Here is a 23,003-nt window from a genome sequence, read left to right on the forward strand (position 1 = left end):
CACACACACACATTCAGTATGTCTACTGCTATGACAAACACACACACACACACACACATTCAGTATGTCTACTGCTACGACAAACACACACACACACGTTCAGTATGTATACTGCTACGACAAACACACACACATTCAGTATGTCTACTGCTACGACAAACACACACACACACACACAAACACACACACAAACACACACACAAACACACACACAAACACACACACAAACACACGTTCAGTATGGCTACTGCTACGACAAACACACACACACACACATTCAGTATGTCTACTGCTATGACAAACACACACACACACACACACATTCAGTATGTCTACTGCTACGACAAACACACACACACACGTTCAGTATGTATACTGCTACGACAAACACACACACACACACACACATTCAGTATGTCTACTGCTACGACAAACACACACACACGTTCAGTATGTCTACTGCTACGACAAACACAGACACTCAAACACAGAGCAACGGGGTGTGACCTCACACTCACCTGAACAGTGTGTTGTTGTTAATGTGTGTAACTGGTGTGTTGCAGTCGCTGTGTCCCTCGGGAACGAACCCCTGATGCCTCTTGAAACTCTCCGCCCCTTTGGCCACTATGGCCACTCCCTCTCTGACCCGCTGCCTCAGGCTCTTCCTCCATTGGTCGGTGATGACGCCAATCACTCCTATGGGGAAGCTGCTAGGTGAAGGGCTCTCTGTGTTGCCCAACGCGAGGGAGGGGAGGATCCAGATGTAGCCAGGCCCCAATAGACCCACCTCCCCTGCTACCTGGAACAGGTACTGGGCCTCTTCATGGGAGCAGTAGGCTACGAGTACCTGGGAGTCAATCTAGAGGAAGAGACAGATATTGGAGTGTAGCCAGTATCTAATATTAACCTCTGACATCTAAGCCTGTGGAACAGTTATATCACAACCCTTAACCCTTGCCCTATCGAGTGCAGTCTATTCATGTCAAGGGAAGCCAGGCTTCCCTAAAAAAATGAACAAAGAAAAATAAGAAAAAACATATATTCAATCATTTATCTTTCGTCTCTCTGTGTTTCATAATTGTCCTTCAATTCGCAAGAGGCTGAATATATCTCACCAGAAAAAGCATCCAAGTGAGAGAAACAGCTCCCCTCTCTCTCTGTATGTGTAGCCCATCTATCTGATGCTGTCTGGTCAAAAAATAGTATGACAATGTTGCCACCGGTAGCATTGAATGCAAGGGAAGCCAGCGAGCATTTGGCCTCCCTTCATGAAACAATATGAAGTTATAGCCAATCAGTGTTAAGCTTCACTTAGTGAGCTCAACTGTGAATGGTCCTGACCTTCCAAAAAAAGTGTCTAGGGAAGCCAGTCTTCACACCAATCGCATCACATCAAAAGCCAAATGTCATTGACAGAAACATTTTTAATTGTTACATCTCATTGTGTTGTTGTCCTTATGTGGCTTAGCTAGCTGGATAAAATTGGCCCTTTCCTAAATTAGCCATGGATAGAGATAGGGATTTGGACTTGGACTGGTTTTACTTATTATCTTCGTACTGGCCAACAATTATAACAGCGATTCTAGTCCAATCATTAATTTATATATTGTATATATTGCATATATTGAGAGGATGGAAGTTCAATATGTAGCTAGATGTAGAAGGCTAATGTTAACTAGCTAATGTTGCCCATGAATGGAAGTTAGACTAGCGAGCAGGCATGTTAGCCAGGTAGTCTAGGACAACAACAACTAAAAGTGTGTACTGTATGACAGACTCAAAGAATGTTTTGGCAACATGAAAGAGAGGAGGATGGTATCTCTACAAGCAAGGTGAGTCAACATGTTTTTTCGACTTGCACACACGCATGCACACACACACGCATGCACACACACACGCATGCACACACACACACACACACACACACACACACACACACACACACACACACACACACACACACACACACACACACACACACACACACGAGAAATCAGTACCATGGACAGCCACATCATATTTAGCTTACGTTGTTTAGACAAAATCATTTTTTGTATCTTTTAGTTCTCAATGTATTAGACTGAGCAGAGGGGATTTGATGATGTTGAAGTTGAAATGGTGCTGGAATAGTGGAGGCAGCTCTTGTTTTCTTTGCGACTTTGAATATCTCTCTGTGGTTCTAAATCAATGGTTGTTAAGTAGTCCGAAAATGTCGGAAGCCTTAACTTGCTTGACTATCCTTTGTGGTCTTCACCTTACAGAGGTTAATCTTCGGTTTTGTGATGACACAAAGGTGTGGTTGAATTTATTCTGCCACTGTGTCTTCTTATTATCTCGGCCTTAGGCCTATATATCACAGTAGCAAGGCATATGAACTAACAGGTTATAGAGCAAACACAAAACAGGTTGTAATGTGTTTTTTTCCTGGCTTGGCTTCTCCAGTGATTTTACCGACACACCACTACTGGCCCTATCCCTAGGTTAATTGTAACACTCACTCACTCACTCACTCACTCACTCACTCACTCACTCACTCACTCACTGACTGACTGACTGACTGACTGACTCTCTCTCTCTCTCTCTCTCTCTCTCTCTCTCTCTCCCCCCCCCCCCTCTCTCTCTCTCTATCTGTCCCCCCCCCTCTCTCTCTCTCTCTCTGTCTCCCTCCCTGTGTGTGTGTTGGACATTTCTTTCTCCTACCTGCTGTAACATGCGTTTGGCGCGGACATCGCTGGTCCCGATAGACATCTCCAGAGACAGGATATCCTGCAGCCTCCACAGGAAGTAGGACGTGTCCGTGTAGGAGCGGACGTAGTCCACAAATGTCTCGTATCCCGGCAACATGCTTGTGATGACTACAAAGTCTCCCCAGTCATACTCCTCCATCAACTACAATATAGACATTATGTTACATATAAATATAAAATGATATATCTACATTACATTTTAGTCCACAGCTTTGATGAATATACGATTCTGATTGGCAGAAGGGGGTTCTCTAATTGAACATTACATTTAGATGTAATATTCTATTCCTGTACCTTGAACATGCAGACAATCTGCTGTTCCAGTGATGCACCCATCTGGAGGAACGTGGAACCCTCAGCCTGGAATGGGACGGGGGGGGGAGGCGTGAACACGAGAGAGAATAGGTTGCCAATGATACTGTGCATTATTCATGTGAGCACACTCACACTCTCACACACACACACACACACACACACACACACACACACACACACACACACACACACACACACACACACACACAAGCACACCAGAGGCACAAACCCAGACACACACACACACACACACACACACAAGCACACCAGAGGCACAAACCCAGACACACACTCTCCTTCTCCTTGACCTCTCTGGTAGACATACTCCACACCCAGAGGAGGTAAATAACGTGTGTTCCATCCTATTGCTGTTACAACAAACACACACACACACACACACACACACACACACACACACACACACACACACACACACACACACACACACACACACACACACACACACACACACACACACACACACCAGGCTGTGAGGGCTGATTCTAATCTCTGTGATTTATGTCAAAGCATTAAACATCATCATCACAGCAGGCTTCCTGTATACTGCTACAGGCCTGTACTTACTACACCTTTAATGATCAGTCTTATGAGCTGTCATAAAACCTACATAACGACTCCATGAAAATGACACAGTAGGCCGGCAGCTCGGAGGCAAAGTTAAGGTGCAGAAATGGAGGTTAAGTTGATCAAATAAATGCATTTAAAAATAAATAAAGGTGTGAGGTTAGGATGAGGTAATTAATAATAAGGTAAATAATAATGTTAATAATAAATAACCCCCCCCCAGTTTTATAATTGGAATGTGATACAAAACGAGGCAACGGTGTGCTTTAGGACCATGGGATGTCTCCGAGTGGGCGGGTAGGCTGTTAGGAGTGTTAATCTGATTGAAAAATAAAAAAATTAAAAAAGATGTAGCCAAACATCTAAAATCGAAGTTGCACCCCTGTATCATACATACCATCACATAATATTCACTGGCCTTTCTCAGTCAAACTGGTATACATTTTTTAATGTGAGAGATCTCATTAAACATAACAGTAAACTGACAAAATGACAGAACCAGTCGGGAGAAGGGGTGCACACTTCTCCAGCATCCGCGGGTGGAAGTACATACACTTCTGAGGGTGCGACTCGTAATAGAGCGTTGACATTGACGAGCGGGAACTCCAATAGCAAAGAACACAAGACAAACGCAAAGTAAGCATGAGTAGATATCAATGCACAAACGGAAATAAAATTATTTCATTGTAGCTACAAATAAAATTGTAAGATCTGCTAGCAATATAGTTATGTCAAATTATCCCTGCTTTTTTTAAGGACACTGTATAACCTTTAATTCAAGAACGTGCAAGGGGAAGTGGGGCTCCCATGAGTCATCACACACAGCTTCATATGACTTCAGGAGTACTTTATCAAAACAGCAGAATTACAAGATAACAACAGGTATGTTCTTACACACACACACACACACACACACACACACACACACACACACACACACACACACACACACACACACACACACACACACACACACACACACACACACACACACACACACACACACACACACACACACACACACACACACTCTCTCTCTCTCTCTCTCTCTGTCCTGCTGCCCTGTTTCTGTCAACTTCCTCTGAACTGTAAAAAAACGTTTTAAATAAGTTTAGCTTAAAACCAATTGCTTAATCAGCGTTATTCTGTGAGTTGAATGGACTTCAAAATAGCATTAATGTTGATTCGACTTAAAATTTCAAAGCATCCAGCTGCAATACCATTTTGCGCAAAACCACAAAACCATGTCCATGATATTTCCCAGCATGCCGTATTGCAGGTTGATTATCAGAATTGTTTCTTAAAATAATATGAATAAATAATCATTTTTTTCGGGGTCTGAAATTATTGACTCCCTTGATAAAGATAAGCAGAAATGACTGTATAAAATAAACAATTCAGATACTGAGCTATATTGTATAATAAGAAACGTTTGAAATTATATGATTTTATACTAATACAATTGCTCAGGAAAAATAATGTTGTTTAACAAGTAATATTATACATTTTTTGCAAAAAGGTAGGAGTGAAAATGATTGACACCCCTGTTTTCAATACCTTTCAATACCTCACCTTGACAGGATAACGGCACTGAGCCTTTTTCCTAAATGTTTTATGAGTTGGAGAACACATTGGGAGGGATCTGAGACCATTCATCCATACAGAATCTTTCCAGATCCTTGATAACCTTCATCTGCTCTTCAACTCAAACCACAGGTTTTCAATGGGTTTCAATTCTGGAGACTAAGATGGCCATTGCATAAGGTTAATTTTGTGGTCAATTAACAATTTCTTTGTGGATTTTGACGTGCTTGGTGTTATTGTCTTGCTGAAAGATCCATTTGCGGTCAAGTTTCAGCGTCCTGACAGAGGCAACCAGGTGTTTGGGTAAAATATCCTGGTACTGGGTAAAGTTAATGATGGCGTTGACCTTAACAAGGCCCCAGGACCAGTGGAAGCAAAGTAGTCCAATAACATCATCGAGCCACCACAGTATTTTACAGTAGGTATGGGGTCATTTCCTTCTGATGCATTCTCATTTCGACTCCAAACCCACCACTGATATGCATGACCAAAGAGCTTTATTTTCATGGCATCTGACCAAAGCACCAGTTCCAATCCAAGTGCCAATGCCTTTTAGCAAACTCCAGACGTTTACATTTGTTGGATGACCTGAAAATAGTTATTTGGCGAAGCACACCAGTGGTGCGTTTGCCATCAAATTATCAACTGTATTAGTATTTCCTTGTTTTTAGCATACACACTAAAAACACATGTTTCTGTATAATGCCAAAAAGGGTTCTTTGGCTTGTAACCATAGCGAAACCCTTTTCTGTGCTATATGGAACCTTTTTTTTCAAGGTTCTATAAAGAACTATGCTCATGCGGTTCTAATTTAAACTTGTATGGTGCTATAAAGAACCATTTCATATTGTTCCATAACGAACTACACTGTTAGACGTTTTTGTAATTTGATTAGTAATTGACCGTATTAATCAACAGTATGGATTACAGTAGCTGCACTGTAAAATGAATTTCAGCCATCAAATTGTGGGCTGCAGTTTCAGCCTATTTGTTATCTTGGCCAAAGGCTGTACAACCAAGTACAGCTCAGTACAGCTCAGGGGTGCCAATAATTTAGTCCATGCCATGTCTTTATATTCTAAATTAAAATTGTAAACTCAATAAATCCCCCGGTCCATCAATCTCAGAATATAAAAAAAAAAAAATCTAAATCTGTTAAATCTGTCAGTTAAGCTAGAGATATCTGTTTTTTTGCATTGGATGCGTCTCAATCCACAGCATCCGCCCATGTCGCACTTCCTCATCCGCCCATGTCACACTTCCTCATCCGCCCATGTCACACTTCCTCATCCGCGGTGACAGGTGGCAGAGCTAAAGCGGTGTTTGTCAGACCATGAGACATCCTGAAAACATCTGTAGCATCCAAATGGTTTGACCACCAACCTCTCATGAACACGATGGGGGTCTCCGTTTTGCTCTACGACCCGACTCGTCTGATGTGGGGACCGTTGATGTTCCAACTTCTGTTTGTAGCATCCAAACCATGTGGGCTACAAACTAATGTGACCCGTCAGTGGAAAGGGGAGATTCTCACAAACACGATGATGTTCCTCGTTTTGACAAATGTCAGGGACTGATCTGAAGGTAACCGGTACCTGATTTTAAAAAGAAATGGAATTATGAAGGTGGTTTTGTGCCTACCCAAAAAAGGTGTTAAATATGTGTAAAATATATATATTTCCGGAGCTTTGTTATACCTCCTTGATGTAGGACAGACACTTCAAAACCTTGTTTCTTATGATTCTTATGTATTTTTTTGTCATGTATGTGTATTCAAGGCATGTCTCTGGTCTATAATAGTAAAGGCCAAATTCAATGTTTTATATACAAATATATATATATATATATATATATATATATATATATATATACTACCATTCAAAAGTTTTTTCAAAAGACATTTCCTTGTTTTTGAAAGAAAAGCTAATTTTTTGTCCATTAAAATAACATCAAATTGATCAGAAATACAGTGTAGACATTGTTAATGTTGTAAATGACTATTGTAGCTGGAAACGGCAGATTTTTTATGGAATATCTACATTGGTGTACAGAGGCCCATTATTAGCAACTCCTGTGTTCCAATGGCACGTTGTGTTACCTAATCCAAGTTTATCATTTTAAAAGGCTAATTGATCATTAGAAAACGCTTTTGCAATTATGTGAGTGTTACGCCCCTGAAAAAGGGGAGAAATAATCACGAGAGTGATACGGTGTTGTTTCCTCAATGAAACTTTTAGTGCAATGAGGAAAGACCTCGATTTCCCCGGGAACTTGGGTGGAGACCAGAGCAATCGATCTTAGGCTCATAGATTAAGAGCATTTAGTAGATCACAGATTAACATTTTTACCCTTCCATTAGGCACCACAAAATAAAGTAATCAATATAACGTTTACACATTCCTCTCACAATTCGTACCCTTTGTACGCTTGACGGATTTGAACTTTAACACAATTATATGAATGTTATCAATCTCTATCAACCAATACTGAATGCATGATCTTTTTAACCTAACATGTTTTAAGATCCTCACATACTATGAACTTAATAGTACTCTTTAATGTATAACAGGCTATGAGTATTTCTTTTAACCTGTCACATAAGCACAGATGAAAACTGTTGTTCTGATTAAAGAAGCAACAAAACTGGCCTTGTTTAGACTAGTTGAGTGTCTGGAGCATCAGGTTCGATTACAGGTTCAAAATGACCAGAAACTAATACCTTCTTCTGAAACTACATTAGAGAGTCTAGTTTGAGAAACAAGTCCTCAACTGGCAGCTTCATTAAATAGTACCCGCAAAACACCAGTCTCAACGTCAACAGTGAAGATGCGACTCTGGGATTCTGGCCTTCTAGGCAGAGTTGCAAAGAAAAAGCCACATCTCAGACTGGCCAATAAAAAGAAAAGATTAAGATGGGAAAAAGAACACAGACACTGGAAAGAGGAAGATTGGAAAAAAGTGTTAATGGACTGCCGAATCTAAGTTTGAGGTGTTCGGATCACAAAGAACAACATTCGTCAGATGCAGAAAAATGAAAAGATGCTGGAGGAGTGCTTGACAGGTACATCTGTTAAGCATGGTGGAGGCAATGTAATGGTCTGGGGGTGCTTTGGTGGTTGTAAAGTGGGAGATTTTTACATGGTAAAGGGATCTTGAAGAAGGAAGGCTATCACTCCATTGTGCAATGCCATGTCATACCCTGTGGACGGTGCTTAATTGGAGCCAATTTCCTCCTACAACAGGAGAATGGCCCAAAGCACAGCTCCAAACTATGCAATAACTATTTAGGGAAGAAGCAGTCAGCTAGTGTTCTGTCTATAATGGAGTGGCCAGCACAGTCACCGGATCTCAGACCTATTGAGCTGTTGTGGGAGCAGCTTGACCGTATGGTACGTAAGAAGTGCCCATCAAGTCAATCCAATTTGTGGGAGGTGCTTCAGAAAGCAGGGGGTGAAGTCTCTTCAGATTACCTCAACAAATTGACAACTAGAATGCCAAAGGTCTGCAAGGCTGTAATTGCTGCAAATGGAGGATTCCTTGACGAAAGCAAAGTTTGAAGGACACAATTATCATTTCAATTAAAAAGCATTATCATTATTGACCTTGTCAATGTTTTGCAACTCATTTCATGCATGTTTTCATGGATAACATGGACATTTCTAAGTGACCCCGAACTCTTGAACGGTAGTGTATATAATGTTATTTTATGCCGAAAAGTTCCTAAAATTCAAAATCAAATAGCTAAATGATCCATAGTATGAATATCTTAAAACAATTCCGTATGTCATTTTATAATCCCCTGCCCACAGTTTTGACTTTAAAGAATAAACTTAAATTGGTAAAAATAAAATTGGTATTGTAATTATTTTAATTTCTTTTTAAATTCTCCAACTTATTTTTAAAAAATGTGGAATTATTCAAGAAAAGTGCAAGGCAAAAATGTCATTGGCCGCAACAGTATGAATTCATTTGGTACAGCATTCTCATTAACGGGGATGCAACGAATATAGCCTCTTACAAGGCATGCCTCAAAACTTGTTAATGAGCCAAAAACAACAACACCATGCACCCACTAGTGGTCAAAAGTTTTTTTGGTGCTCAGAAAATACGGTACGGTACTGTATTCTGTTCGGTGGAATTACAGTACCAATCGGAATAAAGCCATTCTTTCATTGCCCACAACATTTTCCCACAATGCACCATAATTTATAGTATGCGGCAGATAAACATTTCACAGTATTTTACTGTTGATAATAGTCCAATTACAGTTTTCTGTTAAAGTGTTGACATGCTCGCTCCTCCCCCATACAAACATACTGTATATAATTCCCCAAGCACCCCGCTGCTCACACACATACATAAATAAAAACACACATGCTCTCCGCACGCACGCACGGATGGACGCACGCACGCATATAACAGGAATATGACCTATGGATCATCCAGCACCAGATGTTTAGTGAAAGCACATTCTTTCAGCCTTTTCAGGGAGGGGTTAGAGAGCAGAATATAAAAAGGGGGGAGGAGCTTAATCTACATTAAGTGATTACATACATGATTTTGTATTGTTCATTATACAGGAGCAGAGATGCATGTACCAGACTTTACTAACATCAGTGGAGGCTTCTCAGAGGAGGAAGGGGAAGACCAACCTCTTCAGTGAATTTCATAAAAATAGAAATTGTGAAACTTTAAAAAGGTTGTCATTTTTAGATAAAACTACACTAAATATAATCACATGTCACATGTCACCAAATAATTGATTAAAATAATTGATTAAAACACAATATTTTGCAAAGAAGGTCTACAGTAGCCTCAACAGCACTCTGTAGGATAGCATCATGGTGTAGCCGGAGGACAGCTAGCTTCCATCCTCCTCTAGGTACATTGACTTAAATAAAAAACTTAGTTCTCACCCCCTTCCATAGACTTACACAGTAATTATGACAACTTCCGGAGAACGTCCTCCAACCTATCAGAGGTCTTGCAGCATGAACTGACATGATGTCCACCCAATCAAAGGATCAGAGAATTAATCTAGTACTGAAAGTGTAAGCTACAGCTAGCTAGCACTGCAGTGCATAACATGTGGTGAGTAGTTGACTCAAAGAGAGAGAAAGAAAATAGTTTAACAGTTTTGAACAAATTAATTTCTTCCTAACAGAAGGAAAAGAAAGAGAGAAATAAAGGAGAGAGATTGTAATTTTTTTTCAGTTTTACTTACTTAGCTAGCATATGCAGCTAGCTAGTTTAGCCTACTGAAACACCCTGCTTAAAAAGAGGGATGCTATGTTAGCTAGCTGGCTATGACTATCCAACACAACACTGGAACTCTTCCATGTCAAGGGAAGCTTTTGGTTTTACTAATTTATTGGCACCGAGGCCCGCCGATGTAACTGCTTACTAACTGTACACCGTGATGTTACTGCACGATTGTAGCGGGTTTACTAACGTGTTAGTTCTATTAGCTATGTTGACTAGGAAGTTACTTTAGCTAATATGGGGACAATGAGGTAGGCTGTGTGTAGCAGTTTGGCTTGGAAAGTTTTTTTTGCCTGATCACATACAGCTGATGTGTTGTTCATTGAAGTCCACAAACGAAGGGAAGAGGTGAGAGGAGGAGAGTGCATAACGTAGATGTGAGAAGGAATAACGTGGCTGCTATGAAACTGTGATCTGCGTTTACACGTGATCAGGAGTGTAATCATTCCGCCGATACTGTTGAAAACATTTCTTAAACAGCAGCAAACGGAACAAAACAGATAAAAAAATACCTGAATTTGTCCAATAGAAACTCTTGTTTGCAACTGTTGAACTAATGATTACACACTAGATAAGCTAGATGCAGGCAAGAGTGTGCAAGGTGGTATTGAATGTCCCTGTCTGTCCATGTGTCACGGTCTGTCACATCAAATCTGTCTCTCGACCTGTGTGGACCTATATTGTAAACTTTCATTCATAGGCTAGGTTGTAGCAACCTCATGATGTATATAGGGACAATTAGAGTATCATGTAGTAGCCTAAACCTATCAATGTTACATTGAGCTGGGTGAATGGAATATGAATGACAGTCATCCAATATGCTCTAATAGAAATAAGGTCATGTTCATGAAAATAAATCGTCCTCCCTCATCTGAAACGGCACTGACCGCAACTGACTGACATAACTGACCTGACCCACCAGCACAGTTCATTATCTGTCACCATGACCCATCCCAACATCTGATCTAGGATCAGGATAACCGTACATAGTACATCCATTTAGAGTCATCAAAATGCAACGTTTTTATCAATTTAAAACAGGGCTGTCATCGATGGAATGTCAAAGTCCATGAGGAGAATAGGCAACGGCCTCCTATTCCAGCTAGTCTCTAGCCAATGCCTAGGCCCTATATAAACAATAGTGTCTCCTATATAGACCTTGACAGCTAGTGGGATTCTACGAGTGTGTTTTCTACTAAGCTAACACATGGAATTGTTTTAGGATTGTCATGGATCATTTAGCTATTTAATTTTGAATTTTAGGACCAAACATTTAAAATATTTGATGAAATATTAAATTTGGCCCACTATAGCCCACAGAAACGCATTGAATAGCGCATTCATAAACGGCAAAAAAAAACTGTAAAAAAATGAATCATAGGGAATAAGGTTTTGAAGTGTCTGTTCTATATCTAGGAGATATAAGAAAGCTCAGGAAACATTTTTTGGACACATATTTAACCCCTTATTTTTGTTGGCATTAAACTACCACTATACTTCCATTCAGATGAGACCTGTGGGGTTTGTGAGGGTCGTAGAGACAAACGGAGAACACCATCATGTTCGTGAGAGTGGAAGCGATAGGAACTGCAAGAAGGTCCCTTAGAAATCTGGATTCCCAATGAAAACCTATTGAAAAGAGAGTGACCTAAAAAATAACAAAAATCTGAATGGTTTGTCCTCGGGGTTTCGCCTGCTAAATAAGTTATGTTATACTCACAGACATGATTCAAACAGTTTAACTTGGGTCTGAATCGTCCCATAAGAGAAAAGCTGTGAAGTGGAGAGTTAAAAAATAAAGAGAAGGGACAGACAGAAAAGTGGTCTAATATTCTGGAAAAATGTTTGTGTGATGATTTTGAGGCGCTAAACTACTATAATATTAACTCCAGCAGAAGTAAGCATTTCTTCCAGTAAAATGATGCACCAAATGTACATTATGACTCGGGACCAGGAGCGGAGAAACATCATTTATTTCTTTCAGCACCTTGAGAGAATGAATGTGTGGGTAGGGGCCATCTGTAAAGGTTCTATTTTGATAAGCATCATAAAAGCTGATTGTATTTCAACTACAGTACCAGTCAAAAGTTTGGACACACCAACTCATTCAAGGGTTTAACTGAATTTTTACTGTTTTCTACATTGTAGAATAATAGTGAATACATCAAAACTATGAAATAACACATATCATATCATGTAGTAACCAAAAAAGCGTTAAACAAATCTAAATAGATTTTAGATTTTAGATTCTTCAAAGTAGCCACCCTTTGCCGTGATGACAGCTTTGCTTCATGAGGAATGTTTTTCCAAAAGTCTTGAAGGAGTTCCCACATATGCTGAGCGAGCACTTGTTGGCTGCTATTCCTTCACTCTGCGGTCCAACTCATCCCAAACCATCTCAATTGGGTTGAGATTGGGTGATTGTGGAGGCCAGGTCATCTGATGCTGCACTCCATCGTTCCCCTTCTTGGTCAAATAGCCCTTACACAGCCTGGAGATGTGTTGGGTCATTGTCCTGTTGAAAAACAAATGATAGTCACACTAAACTCAACCAGATGGGATGACGCATCACTGCAGAATGCTGTGGTAGCCATGCTGGTTAAGTGTGCCTTGAATTCTAAATTAATCACAGGCATTGTCACAAGTAAAGCACCCCCATACCAGCACACCTCCTCCATGCTTCACGGTGGGAACCACACACTCAGAGATCATCCGTTCACCTACTCTGCGTCTCACAAAGATACAGTGGTTGGAACCAAAAATCTCAAATTTGGACTCATCAGACCAAAGGACAGATTTCCACCGCTCTAATGTCCATTGCTTGTGTTTCTTGGCCCAAGCAAGTCTCTTCTTATAATTGGTGTCCTTTACTAGTGGTTTCTTTGCAGCAATCCTACCATGAAGGCCTGATTCACATAGTCTTCTTTCTTGATCCCAGTACTGAAAATAATGTGTGTGTGAATGTGGTCAAGAGTTTAGAACAATGACAGTCTGTTCCTTGGTACAAATGAATGAACTATATCTCCAGACTGACTAGAATGCTTATCTACACTGCCTGACCTTGGCTCTAGGCGAGGAGGGAAGGCTTGAGAGCTATAGAGCCTTTCTACCAGTGTCAAGAAGAGACAGAACATTTAGAAACGCTGACGTCATTTTCAGTTTATAACCTGTGGTAAAATGTGTGTGTACTCAGTACTCTCTTGAATAAAGGCTGTTACTTGACTTTAAGACCGGGGCTCTGTCCATTCCTATAAAATAAGGGTCTTACAAATTCTTATGAATTGACAGAGTGTTTAATTTTAGTTGGGAATTAAAACAGAGGAATTTAATTCCTTCAACAGTCGTTTTCACAGCTTTTAATTCCCTTCAAAAAAGGTAAAAATTGAAATTTTGTAAAGAAAAAAGATTGGTTGTTTTGTTATTGCATTTTTAAACATCTTTGCTGTGTGAAAGAAACAGAGATGAAGGTGCAAACTTTATCGATGTCAACTAGATTGAAGCATTAATTCCAGCAATGTTTTACAAAAAAAGAAACGTCCATTTTTCAGGACCCTGTCTTTCAAAGATAATTAGTAAAAATCCAAATAACTTCACAGATCTTCATTGCAAAGGGTTTAACCTCTTTATCCTACCCCCTCCTTTTTCGAACATTCTGTTAAAAATCGCGCAACTTTAAGCGTCCTGCTACTCATGCCAGGAATATAGTGTATGCATATGATTAGTATGTGTGGATAGAAAACACTCTGAAGTTTCTAAAACTGGTTAAATCACGGCTGTGACTATAACAGAGCATGTGTTTCATCGAAAAGCGCAAGAAAAACTGGTCACTGAAATCTGAAAAAAGTATCCATGCGCCCGTTTCATGGATTATTTAAAGGAAACCAAATTTAATATGGAGACGGATGCAATTCCTACAGCTTCCACACGATGTCGCCAAAAACGTAATTTTCATTGACAAAAATCCATTGAGGCATTATCAATAGATCCGTGATTCCATCCAGCCTACCTCAATCGATTTTGGAAGATTGAAAAATGGACACTGTTTTCTTTTGTAGCTGCTATTGAATACAGATCGCCCAGTGATCAATTTGATCGCTTATTAACGTTTACAAATACCTAAAGTTGGGTTATAAAAGTAGGTTGAAGTGTTTTGTCAAAGAATATAGGCAACTTATATAATTTTTAAACATGACGTTGCGTGTTGGAAGAGAGCTTTTTTCGTGATGCATACAGGCTATACAAATGGATATTTTGGGCAATCATGGACGGATTTAATCGGGAAAAAGACCAATTTGTGATGTTTATGGGACATATAGGAGTGCCAACAAAGAATATCATCAAAGGTAATGAATGTTTTATATTTTATTTCTGCGTTTTTGTGTAGCGCCGGCTAAGCTAATTCTTTTGTTTACGTCGCCTTCAGGCATTTTGGGGTGTTGCATGCTATCAGATAATAGCTTCTCATGCTTTCGCCGAAAAGCATTTTAAAAATCTGACTTGTTGGCTAGATTCACAACGAGTGTAGCTTTAATTCAATACCCTACATGTATATTTTAATGAACGTTTGAGTTTTAACGAGTACATTTAGCATTTAGCATAGCGCATTTGCATTTCCAGGTGCCTACTTGAGACGTCTGCGTCTCAAGTAGGAGCAATTAGTTAAACACTGTTTCCCATGCTTGTTCAATGAACCATGGGAAACAGTGTTTAAACAATGAATGAACATGCACCAGTAGAACAGTGGTTAAGACACTAACAGCGCACAGACGGTAGGCAATTAAGGTCACAGTTATGAAAACTTAGGACACTAAAGAGGCCTTTCTACTGACTCTGAAAAACACCAAATGAAAGATGCCCAGGGTCCCTGCTCATCTGCGTGAACGTGCCTTGGGCATGCTGCAAGGAGGCATGAGGACTGCAGATGTGGCCAGGGCAATACATTGCAATGTCCATACTGAGACGCCTAAGTGCTACAGGGAGACAGGGTGGACAGCTGATCATCCTCGCATGACATGGCAACAACAACTGCCCGAGTTACACCAGGAATGCACAATCCCTCCATCAGTGCTCAGACTGTCCGCAATAGACTGAGAGAGGCTGGACTGAGGGCTCGTAGGCCTGTCACCAGACATCACAGGCAACAACGTCAACTATGGGCACAAACCCACTGTCGTTGGACCAGACAGTCGCGGTTTTGTCTCACCAAGGGTGATGGTCAGATTCGGATTTATCGTTGAAGGAATGAGCGTTACACAGAGGCCTGTACTCTGGAGTGGGATCGATTTGGAGGTGGAGGGTCCGTCATGGTCTGGGTTGGTGTGTCACAGCATCATCGGACATAGCTTGTTGTTATTGCAGGCAATCTCAACACTGTGCGTTACAGGGAAGACATCATACTCCCTCATGTGGTACCCTTCCTGCAGGCTCATCCATGACCCTCCAGCATGACAATGCCACCAGCCATACTGCTCGTTCTGTGCATGATTTCCTGCAAGACAGGAATGTCAGTGTTCTGCCATGGCCAGCGAAGAGCCTGGATCTCAATCCCATTGAGCACGTCTGGGACCTGTTGGATTGGAGGGTGAGGGCTAGGGCCATTCCCCCCAGAAATGTTGGGGTACTTGCAGGTGCCTTGGTGGAGGAGTGGGGTAACATCTCACAGCAAGAACTAGCAAATCTGGTGCAGTCCACGAGGAGGAGATGCACTGCAGTACTTAATGCAGCTGGTGGCCACACCAGATACTGACTGTTACTTTTGATTTTGACCCCCCCTTTGTTCAGGGACACATTATTCAATTTATCTTAGTCACGTGTCAGTGGAACTTGTTCAGTGTATGTCTCAGTTGTTGAATCTTGTTATGTTCAAACAAATATTTACACGTTAAATTTGCCTCGCCAAATGGCCCCCAAGGCACCATCTCACTGCTTGCACCAATGTAAATATATCCAAACCAATATTAAACTGCAGTTTACACAAACAGAAACACAGTGTAAGCCATACAGGTAGGTGCACATTCAAGTCAATGGCTGCTTATATACAGTCATTTTATTGTTCCACTATGACCACTGATAATGATTACTATGTGTTTCTGAATAGACCAGACCTGATTTCCATGGAGCCCTGGCTTGGTTACGGTAGGTGTTTGAGTGTTTATTTATGTAGTGTGTAGGTCAAGTATTCCCAAACTGGGGTTCCGCGTAATGCCGTCGGGGGTACGCCAAATACAAATGTGATTCACATTTTTTTTTATATAATAATAATAATAATTTGTATTTATTTAAATTGTAAAAATCTTCGCATTTTCAAACTTTCCATTTAAATTTTCCAATGGGGCTATACATTTGGGTAAGGTTTTTTTCTTGCCTAAGTAGCCTCATTTCACTGCCAAAAATAAAATTAAACCATCTAGTGTTCAATAAAATAACAACACAATGTCAAATAGAGTTAGCCCAGTCAAATAATTTACATCCAATCACGTTAACCGTTACTCTCTTGCAGGAATTCCACTAACGGTCCGTATGTAGCCAAACGTAGCTGCTGTTCATTCCGTTTGCTCGAAAATTGATAAATGGCTCAAAAAAAGTAAGGCCAGCGTCCATAGAGACACATACCAGCTCTCCTGGTAGTACTGCTACTACAGCAGCACTATACCTGCACCTGTCGACGACACAAGTTGTTCTGCTTCCACGAGCACATCCTCTGACAGTTGTGAATCTGATGCAGCTGAAGAGATACTGGCCCCTTACCTGGGAAAGCACCGAACAACAGACAGGGACGTTGGACCCTCAGAGAGGTGCAAATATGATGAGAACTACATTGATTTGGGGTTCACTTATATTGGGAGTAGTGCCTTTCCTCAGCCACAGTGTTGTATGTGCAAAAGTACTATATAGTACTAACTCAATGAAAACCTTCAATCTTGCACAGACATTAAGAATGAGCGAGAATTAAGACGACTTTCGAGTAGTAAGACATGTATAAAAGCAACAGATACCATTAATAAGGGTCTAGAAGCGTCTTATATGGTGAGCTACCGAGTGGCCAGGACAGGCAAGCCTCATACTATTGTGGAGGACTTCATTCTTCCTGCTGCTGCTGAAATGGCTGGGACAATGCTGGAGGAAAATTCCCCCAAAAACTATACAGACAATGGCTCCATCAAACAACACTGTCTCACAACGCATCAGTGACATGGCAGGAGATGTTTTGAAACAATTACTGCTTCGCATACAAGCCAGTGAATTCTATGCTTTACAGCTGGATGAGTCTACAGACGTGGTGGGCCTGGCACAACTTCAGCCTAATGTCCGTTACGTTTATGGGGGGTCAATTAAGGAAGACATCCTCTTCTGTAAACCACTGGAAACCAGAACAACAGGAAAGGATATTTTTAAAATACTGGACAGCTTTCTGACATCAAATGGACTTTGGTGGTAAAGATGTGTTGGTATCTGTACTGATGGTGCAAAAGCCATGACAGGGAGACATGATGGAGTGGTGACGCGTGTGCAAGCAGTTGCTCCCGACGCCACTTGGGTACATTACCGCATCCACCGAGAGGCTCTTGTTAAAACAGGGCCCCTAAACTCTTGTGTATTTTTTGCATTATGCAATGATATGGGCAGCGACCATGTAACACGTTTACAACGTACAGAAGTACGCTGGTTATCAAGGGGCAACGTATTGACATGTTTTTTTTTAAATTGAGAGATGAGCTTAAAGTTTTCTTTACTGAACATAATTTTCACTTGTCTGACCGCTTGCATGATGACAAGTTTCTCACACGACTGGACTATCTGGGTGATGTTTTCTCTCGCCTGAATGAACTGAATCTAGGATTACAGGGACTCTCTGCAACTATATTCAATGTGCGGGACCAAATTAAGTCTATGATTAAGAAGTTGGAGCTCTGTTCTGCCTGTATTAACAAGGACAACACACAGGTCTATCCATCATTGTATGACTTTTTGTGGGCAAATGATCTCAAGCTTACGGACAATGTCAAATGTGATGTAGCAAAGCACCTGAGTGAGTTGGATGCGCAATTACGCAGGTACTTTCCCGAAACGGTCGACACAAACAACTGGATTCGTTATCCCTTTCATGCCCTCCTTACCATTTTCTGAACCAGAGAGCCTCATCGAAATTGCAACAAGCGTTTCTGTGAAACTTTAATCAGAAGCCACTGCCAGATTTCTGGATAGAGCTGCGCTCAGAGTTTCTTGCCTTGGCAAATCGCGCTGTTAAGACACTGATGCCCTTTGCCACCACGCACCTATGTGAGAGTGGATTCTCGGCCCTCACTAGCATGAAAACTGGAAAATGATTTAAGACTGAGTCTCTCTCCAATACAACCCAACCTTGCAGAGTTATGTGCATCCTTTCAAGCACACCCTTCTCATTAACCCGTGGTGAGTTTTTCACAATTTTTCATGAACAAATAAGGTTTTATATGTAAGATGGTTAAATAAAGAGCAAAATTATTGATTATTATTATATATTATTATTTGTGCCTTGGTCCTATAAGAGCTCTTTGTCACTTCCCACAAACCAGGTTGTGACAAAAACTCACTCATTCTTATGTTTAATAAATGTATTGTATAGTGTGTGTGTGGCAGGCTTACAATGATGGCAAAAAACAACATTTGAGAGTACACTGACCCTGGTGCTAGAGGGGGTACGCAGCTGGAGGTTGAATGTTTGAAGGGGTACGGGACTGGTGTAGATTAGTAGTTTATTTCTCAGGGGACCTCTTTAATAGATTGTAACGGTCTGTGGTGGAAGAAGGTGAGGACCAAAGCGCAGCGTGGTTTGTGTTCATGATGTTAATATTTAATGAATCAAACTGAACACAGAAATACAAAACAACAATGTGAACGAACGAAACCGAAACAGTTCTGTCTGTTCAAACATTTAACAGAAAATAACGACCCACAAATCAAGGGTGAAAACAGGCTGCCTAAGTATGGTTCTCAATCAGGGACAACAATTGACAGCTGCCTCTGATTGAGAACCATACCAGGCCAAACACAGAAATACCAACTCATAGAAAAACAAACGTAGACAACCCACCCAACTCACACCCTGACCGTACTAAAACAAAGACATAACAAAATAACTAAGGTCAGAACGTGACAGAGATAGTGATGTTGGCCGGTGTACCAGTCCCTTAACACATCATTAGGAGATAGTGATGTTAGCCGGTGTACCAGTCTTAACACAACATTAGGAGATAGTGATGTTAGCCGGTGTACCAGTCTTAACACATCATTAGGAGATAGTGATGTTAGCCGGTGTACCAGTCCCTCAACACATCATTAGGAGATAGTGATGTTAGCCGTTGTACCAGTCCCTCAACACATCATTAGGAGATAGTGATGTTAGCCGGTGTACCAGTCTTAACATAACATTAGGAGATAGTGATGTTAGCCGGTGTACCAGTCTTAACATAACATTAGGAGATAGTGATGTTAGCCGGTGTACCAGTCTTAACACATAACATTAGGAGATAGTGATGTTAGCCGGTGTACCAGTCTTAACATAACATTAGGAGATAGTGATGTTAGCCGGTGTACCAGTCTTAACATAACATTAGGAGATAGTGATGTTAGCCGGTGTACCAGTCTTAACACAACATTAGGAGATAGTGATGTTAGCCGGTGTACCAGTCTTAACACAACATTAGGAGATAGTGATGTTAGCCGGTGTACCAGTCTTAACATAACATTAGGAGATAGTGATGTTAGCCAGTGTACCAGTCCCTCAACACATCATTAGGAGATAGTGATGTTAGCCGGTGTACCAGTCTTAACACATCATTAGGAGATAGTGATGTTAGCCGGTGTACCAGTACCTCAACACATCGTTAGGAGATAGTGATGTTAGCCGGTGTACCAGTCCCTCAACACATCATTAGGAGATAGTGATGTTAGCCGGTGTACCAGTCTTAACACATCATTAGGAGATAGTGATGTTAGCCGGTGTACCAGTCTTAACACAACATTAGGAGATAGTGATGTTGGCCGGTGTACCAGTCTCAACACATCATTAGGAGATAGTGATGTTAGCCGGTGTACCAGTCTCAACACATCATTAGGAGATAGTGATGTTAGCCGGTGTACCAGTCTTAACACATCATTAGGAGATAGTGATGTTAGCCGGTGTACCAGTCCCTCAACACATCATTAGGAGATAGTGATGTTAGCCGGTGTACCAGTCCCTCAACACATCATTAGGAGATAGTGATGTTAGCCGGTGTACCAGTCCCTTAACACAACATTAGGAGATAGTGATGTTAGCCGGTGTACCAGTCCCTCAACACATCATTAGGAGATAGTGATGTTAGCCGGTGTACCAGTCTTAACACATCATTAGGAGATAGTGATGTTAGCCGGTGTACCAGTCCCTCAACACATCATTAGGAGATAGTGATGTTAGCCGGTGTACCAGTCTTAACATAACATTAGGAGATAGTGATGTTAGCCGGTGTACCAGTCCCTCAACACATCATTAGGAGATAGTGATGTTAGCCGGTGTACCAGTCCCTCAACACATCATTAGGAGATAGTGATGTTAGCCGGTGTACCAGTCCCTCAACACATCATTAGGAGATAGTGATGTTAGCCGGTGTACCAGTCCCTCAACACAACATTAGGAGATAGTGATGTTAGCCGGTGTACCAGTCCCTCGACACATCATTAGGAGATAGTGATGTTAGCCGGTGTACCAGTCCCTCAACACAACATTAGGAGATAGTGATGTTAGCCGGTGTACCAGTCCCTCAACACAACATTAGGAGATAGTGATGTTAGCCGGTGTACCAGTCCCTCAACACATCATTAGGAGATAGTGATGTTAGCCGGTGTACCAGTCCCTCAACACATCATTAGGAGATAGTGATGTTAGCCGGTGTACCAGTCCCTTAACACAACATTAGGAGATATTGATGTTAGCCGGTGTACCAGTCCCTCAACACATCATTAGGAGATAGTGATGTTAGCCGGTGTACCAGTCCCTCAACACATCATTAGGCGATGGTGATGTTAGCCGGTGTACCAGTCCCTCAACACATCATTAGGAGATAGTGATGTTAGCCGGTGTACCAGTCTTAACACAACATTAGTATACACCTGTCACGTTCTGACCTCTATTTCCTTTGTTTTTGTATTTATTTAGTATGGTCAGGGCGTGAGTTGGGTGGGCAGTCTATGTTTGTTTTTCTATGTTTTGGTCTAGTTCTATGTTCGGCCTGATATGGTTCTCAATCAGAGGCAGGTGTTCGTCATTGTCTCTGATTGGGAACCATATTTAGGTAGCCTGGGTTTCACTGTGTGTTTGTGGGTGATTGTTCCTGTCACTGTGTTTGTTTGTCACAGGATAGGACTGTTTTGCGTTTGCACATTTCTTGTTTTTGTTAGTTTGTTCATGTGTATTGAGTTATTAAAACATGAATAACCACCACGCTGCGCTTTGGTCCGCTTCTCTTCCTCCTACAGACGAACGCCCTTACAGAATCACCCACCTACCAAGGACCAAGCGGCGTGGTAAACAGAGGCAGCAGCAACAGCAGCAGCAGGAGAAGCGACTGGTGCAGCAGGAGCAACAGCAGCAGCAGCAAAGGCAGCAGCAGCAGGAGCAGCAGCAGCTACAGTGGGAGAGGCTGCACCACCTGGAGAAATGGACATGGGAGGAAGAACTGGACGGGAAAGGACCCTGGGCAGAGCCAGGAGAATATTGCCGCCCCAAGGCCGAGCTGGAGGCAGCAAAAGCAGAGAGGCGGCATTATGAGGAACTAGCACGGCAGAGCGGATGGAAGCCCGAGAGTCACCCCCAAAAATTTCTTGGGGGGGGGCACAGGGGGAGTGTGGCAGAGTCAGGAGTCAGACCTGAGCCAACTCCCCCCGTTTATCGTGAGGAGCCAAGGAGGAGCTCAGAACCAGAGCTGGTGTGGGAGGTGAGCGAAGCAGAGACTGTGAAGGAGTTAATGGGGAGATTGGAGGAGAGTGATATGAGGGACTTGCTGGTTTGGTGCATGAGGCACGACATTCGCCCGACGGAGCGTGTCAGGGATTTAATGGCACCGGGGTCAGCTCTCCATACTCATCCTGAGGTGCGTGCGAGGGGTCTGGTGAAGACTGTGCCAGCCTCACGCACCAGGCCTCCTGTGCATCTCCCTAGCCTTGCACGTCCTGTGCCATCTCAGCACTACAGTGCTCCTAGCAGTGCTAACTGTGGCGGGCGTGGTGCTGGTCAGGCACCGTGTTATGCAGTTGTGCGCACGGTGTCCCCAGTACGCGTGCTTAGCCCGGTGCGCTACATCCCAGCTCCCCACATCTGCCGGGCTAGGGTGAGGATCCAGCCAGGGCGGTTGGTGCCAGCCCTGCTCTCAAGATCTCCAGTACGCCTTCACGGTCCGGTCTATCCGTCACCACCTCCACGCACCAGCCCTCCGGTGGCAGCCCCCCGTACCAGGCTGTCTCTCCGGCCCATCCGTCCAGAGCCTTCCTCCT

At 42.0% G+C, this 23,003-nt stretch overlaps 1 protein-coding gene across 1 annotated transcript in view; it reads right to left on the minus strand.

The window, feature by feature from the left end:
- LOC110492826 (glutamate receptor ionotropic, NMDA 2C-like) overlaps nucleotides 1-23,003 on the minus strand; it is a 100,447-nt gene that overhangs the window by 39,098 nt on the left and 38,346 nt on the right. The window contains exons 5-7 of the mRNA XM_036945870.1: nucleotides 3,042-3,107; nucleotides 2,701-2,889; nucleotides 519-859 (exon numbers count right to left, since the gene is read on the minus strand). Of these exons, the coding sequence (XP_036801765.1) occupies nucleotides 519-859; nucleotides 2,701-2,889; nucleotides 3,042-3,107 (596 nt within the window). The remainder of the gene's footprint in view (nucleotides 1-518; nucleotides 860-2,700; nucleotides 2,890-3,041; nucleotides 3,108-23,003) is intronic.

The sequence above is a fragment of the Oncorhynchus mykiss genome, chromosome 16 (genome assembly GCF_013265735.2).
Source record: "Oncorhynchus mykiss isolate Arlee chromosome 16, USDA_OmykA_1.1, whole genome shotgun sequence".
Lineage (NCBI taxonomy): Eukaryota > Metazoa > Chordata > Actinopteri > Salmoniformes > Salmonidae > Oncorhynchus > Oncorhynchus mykiss.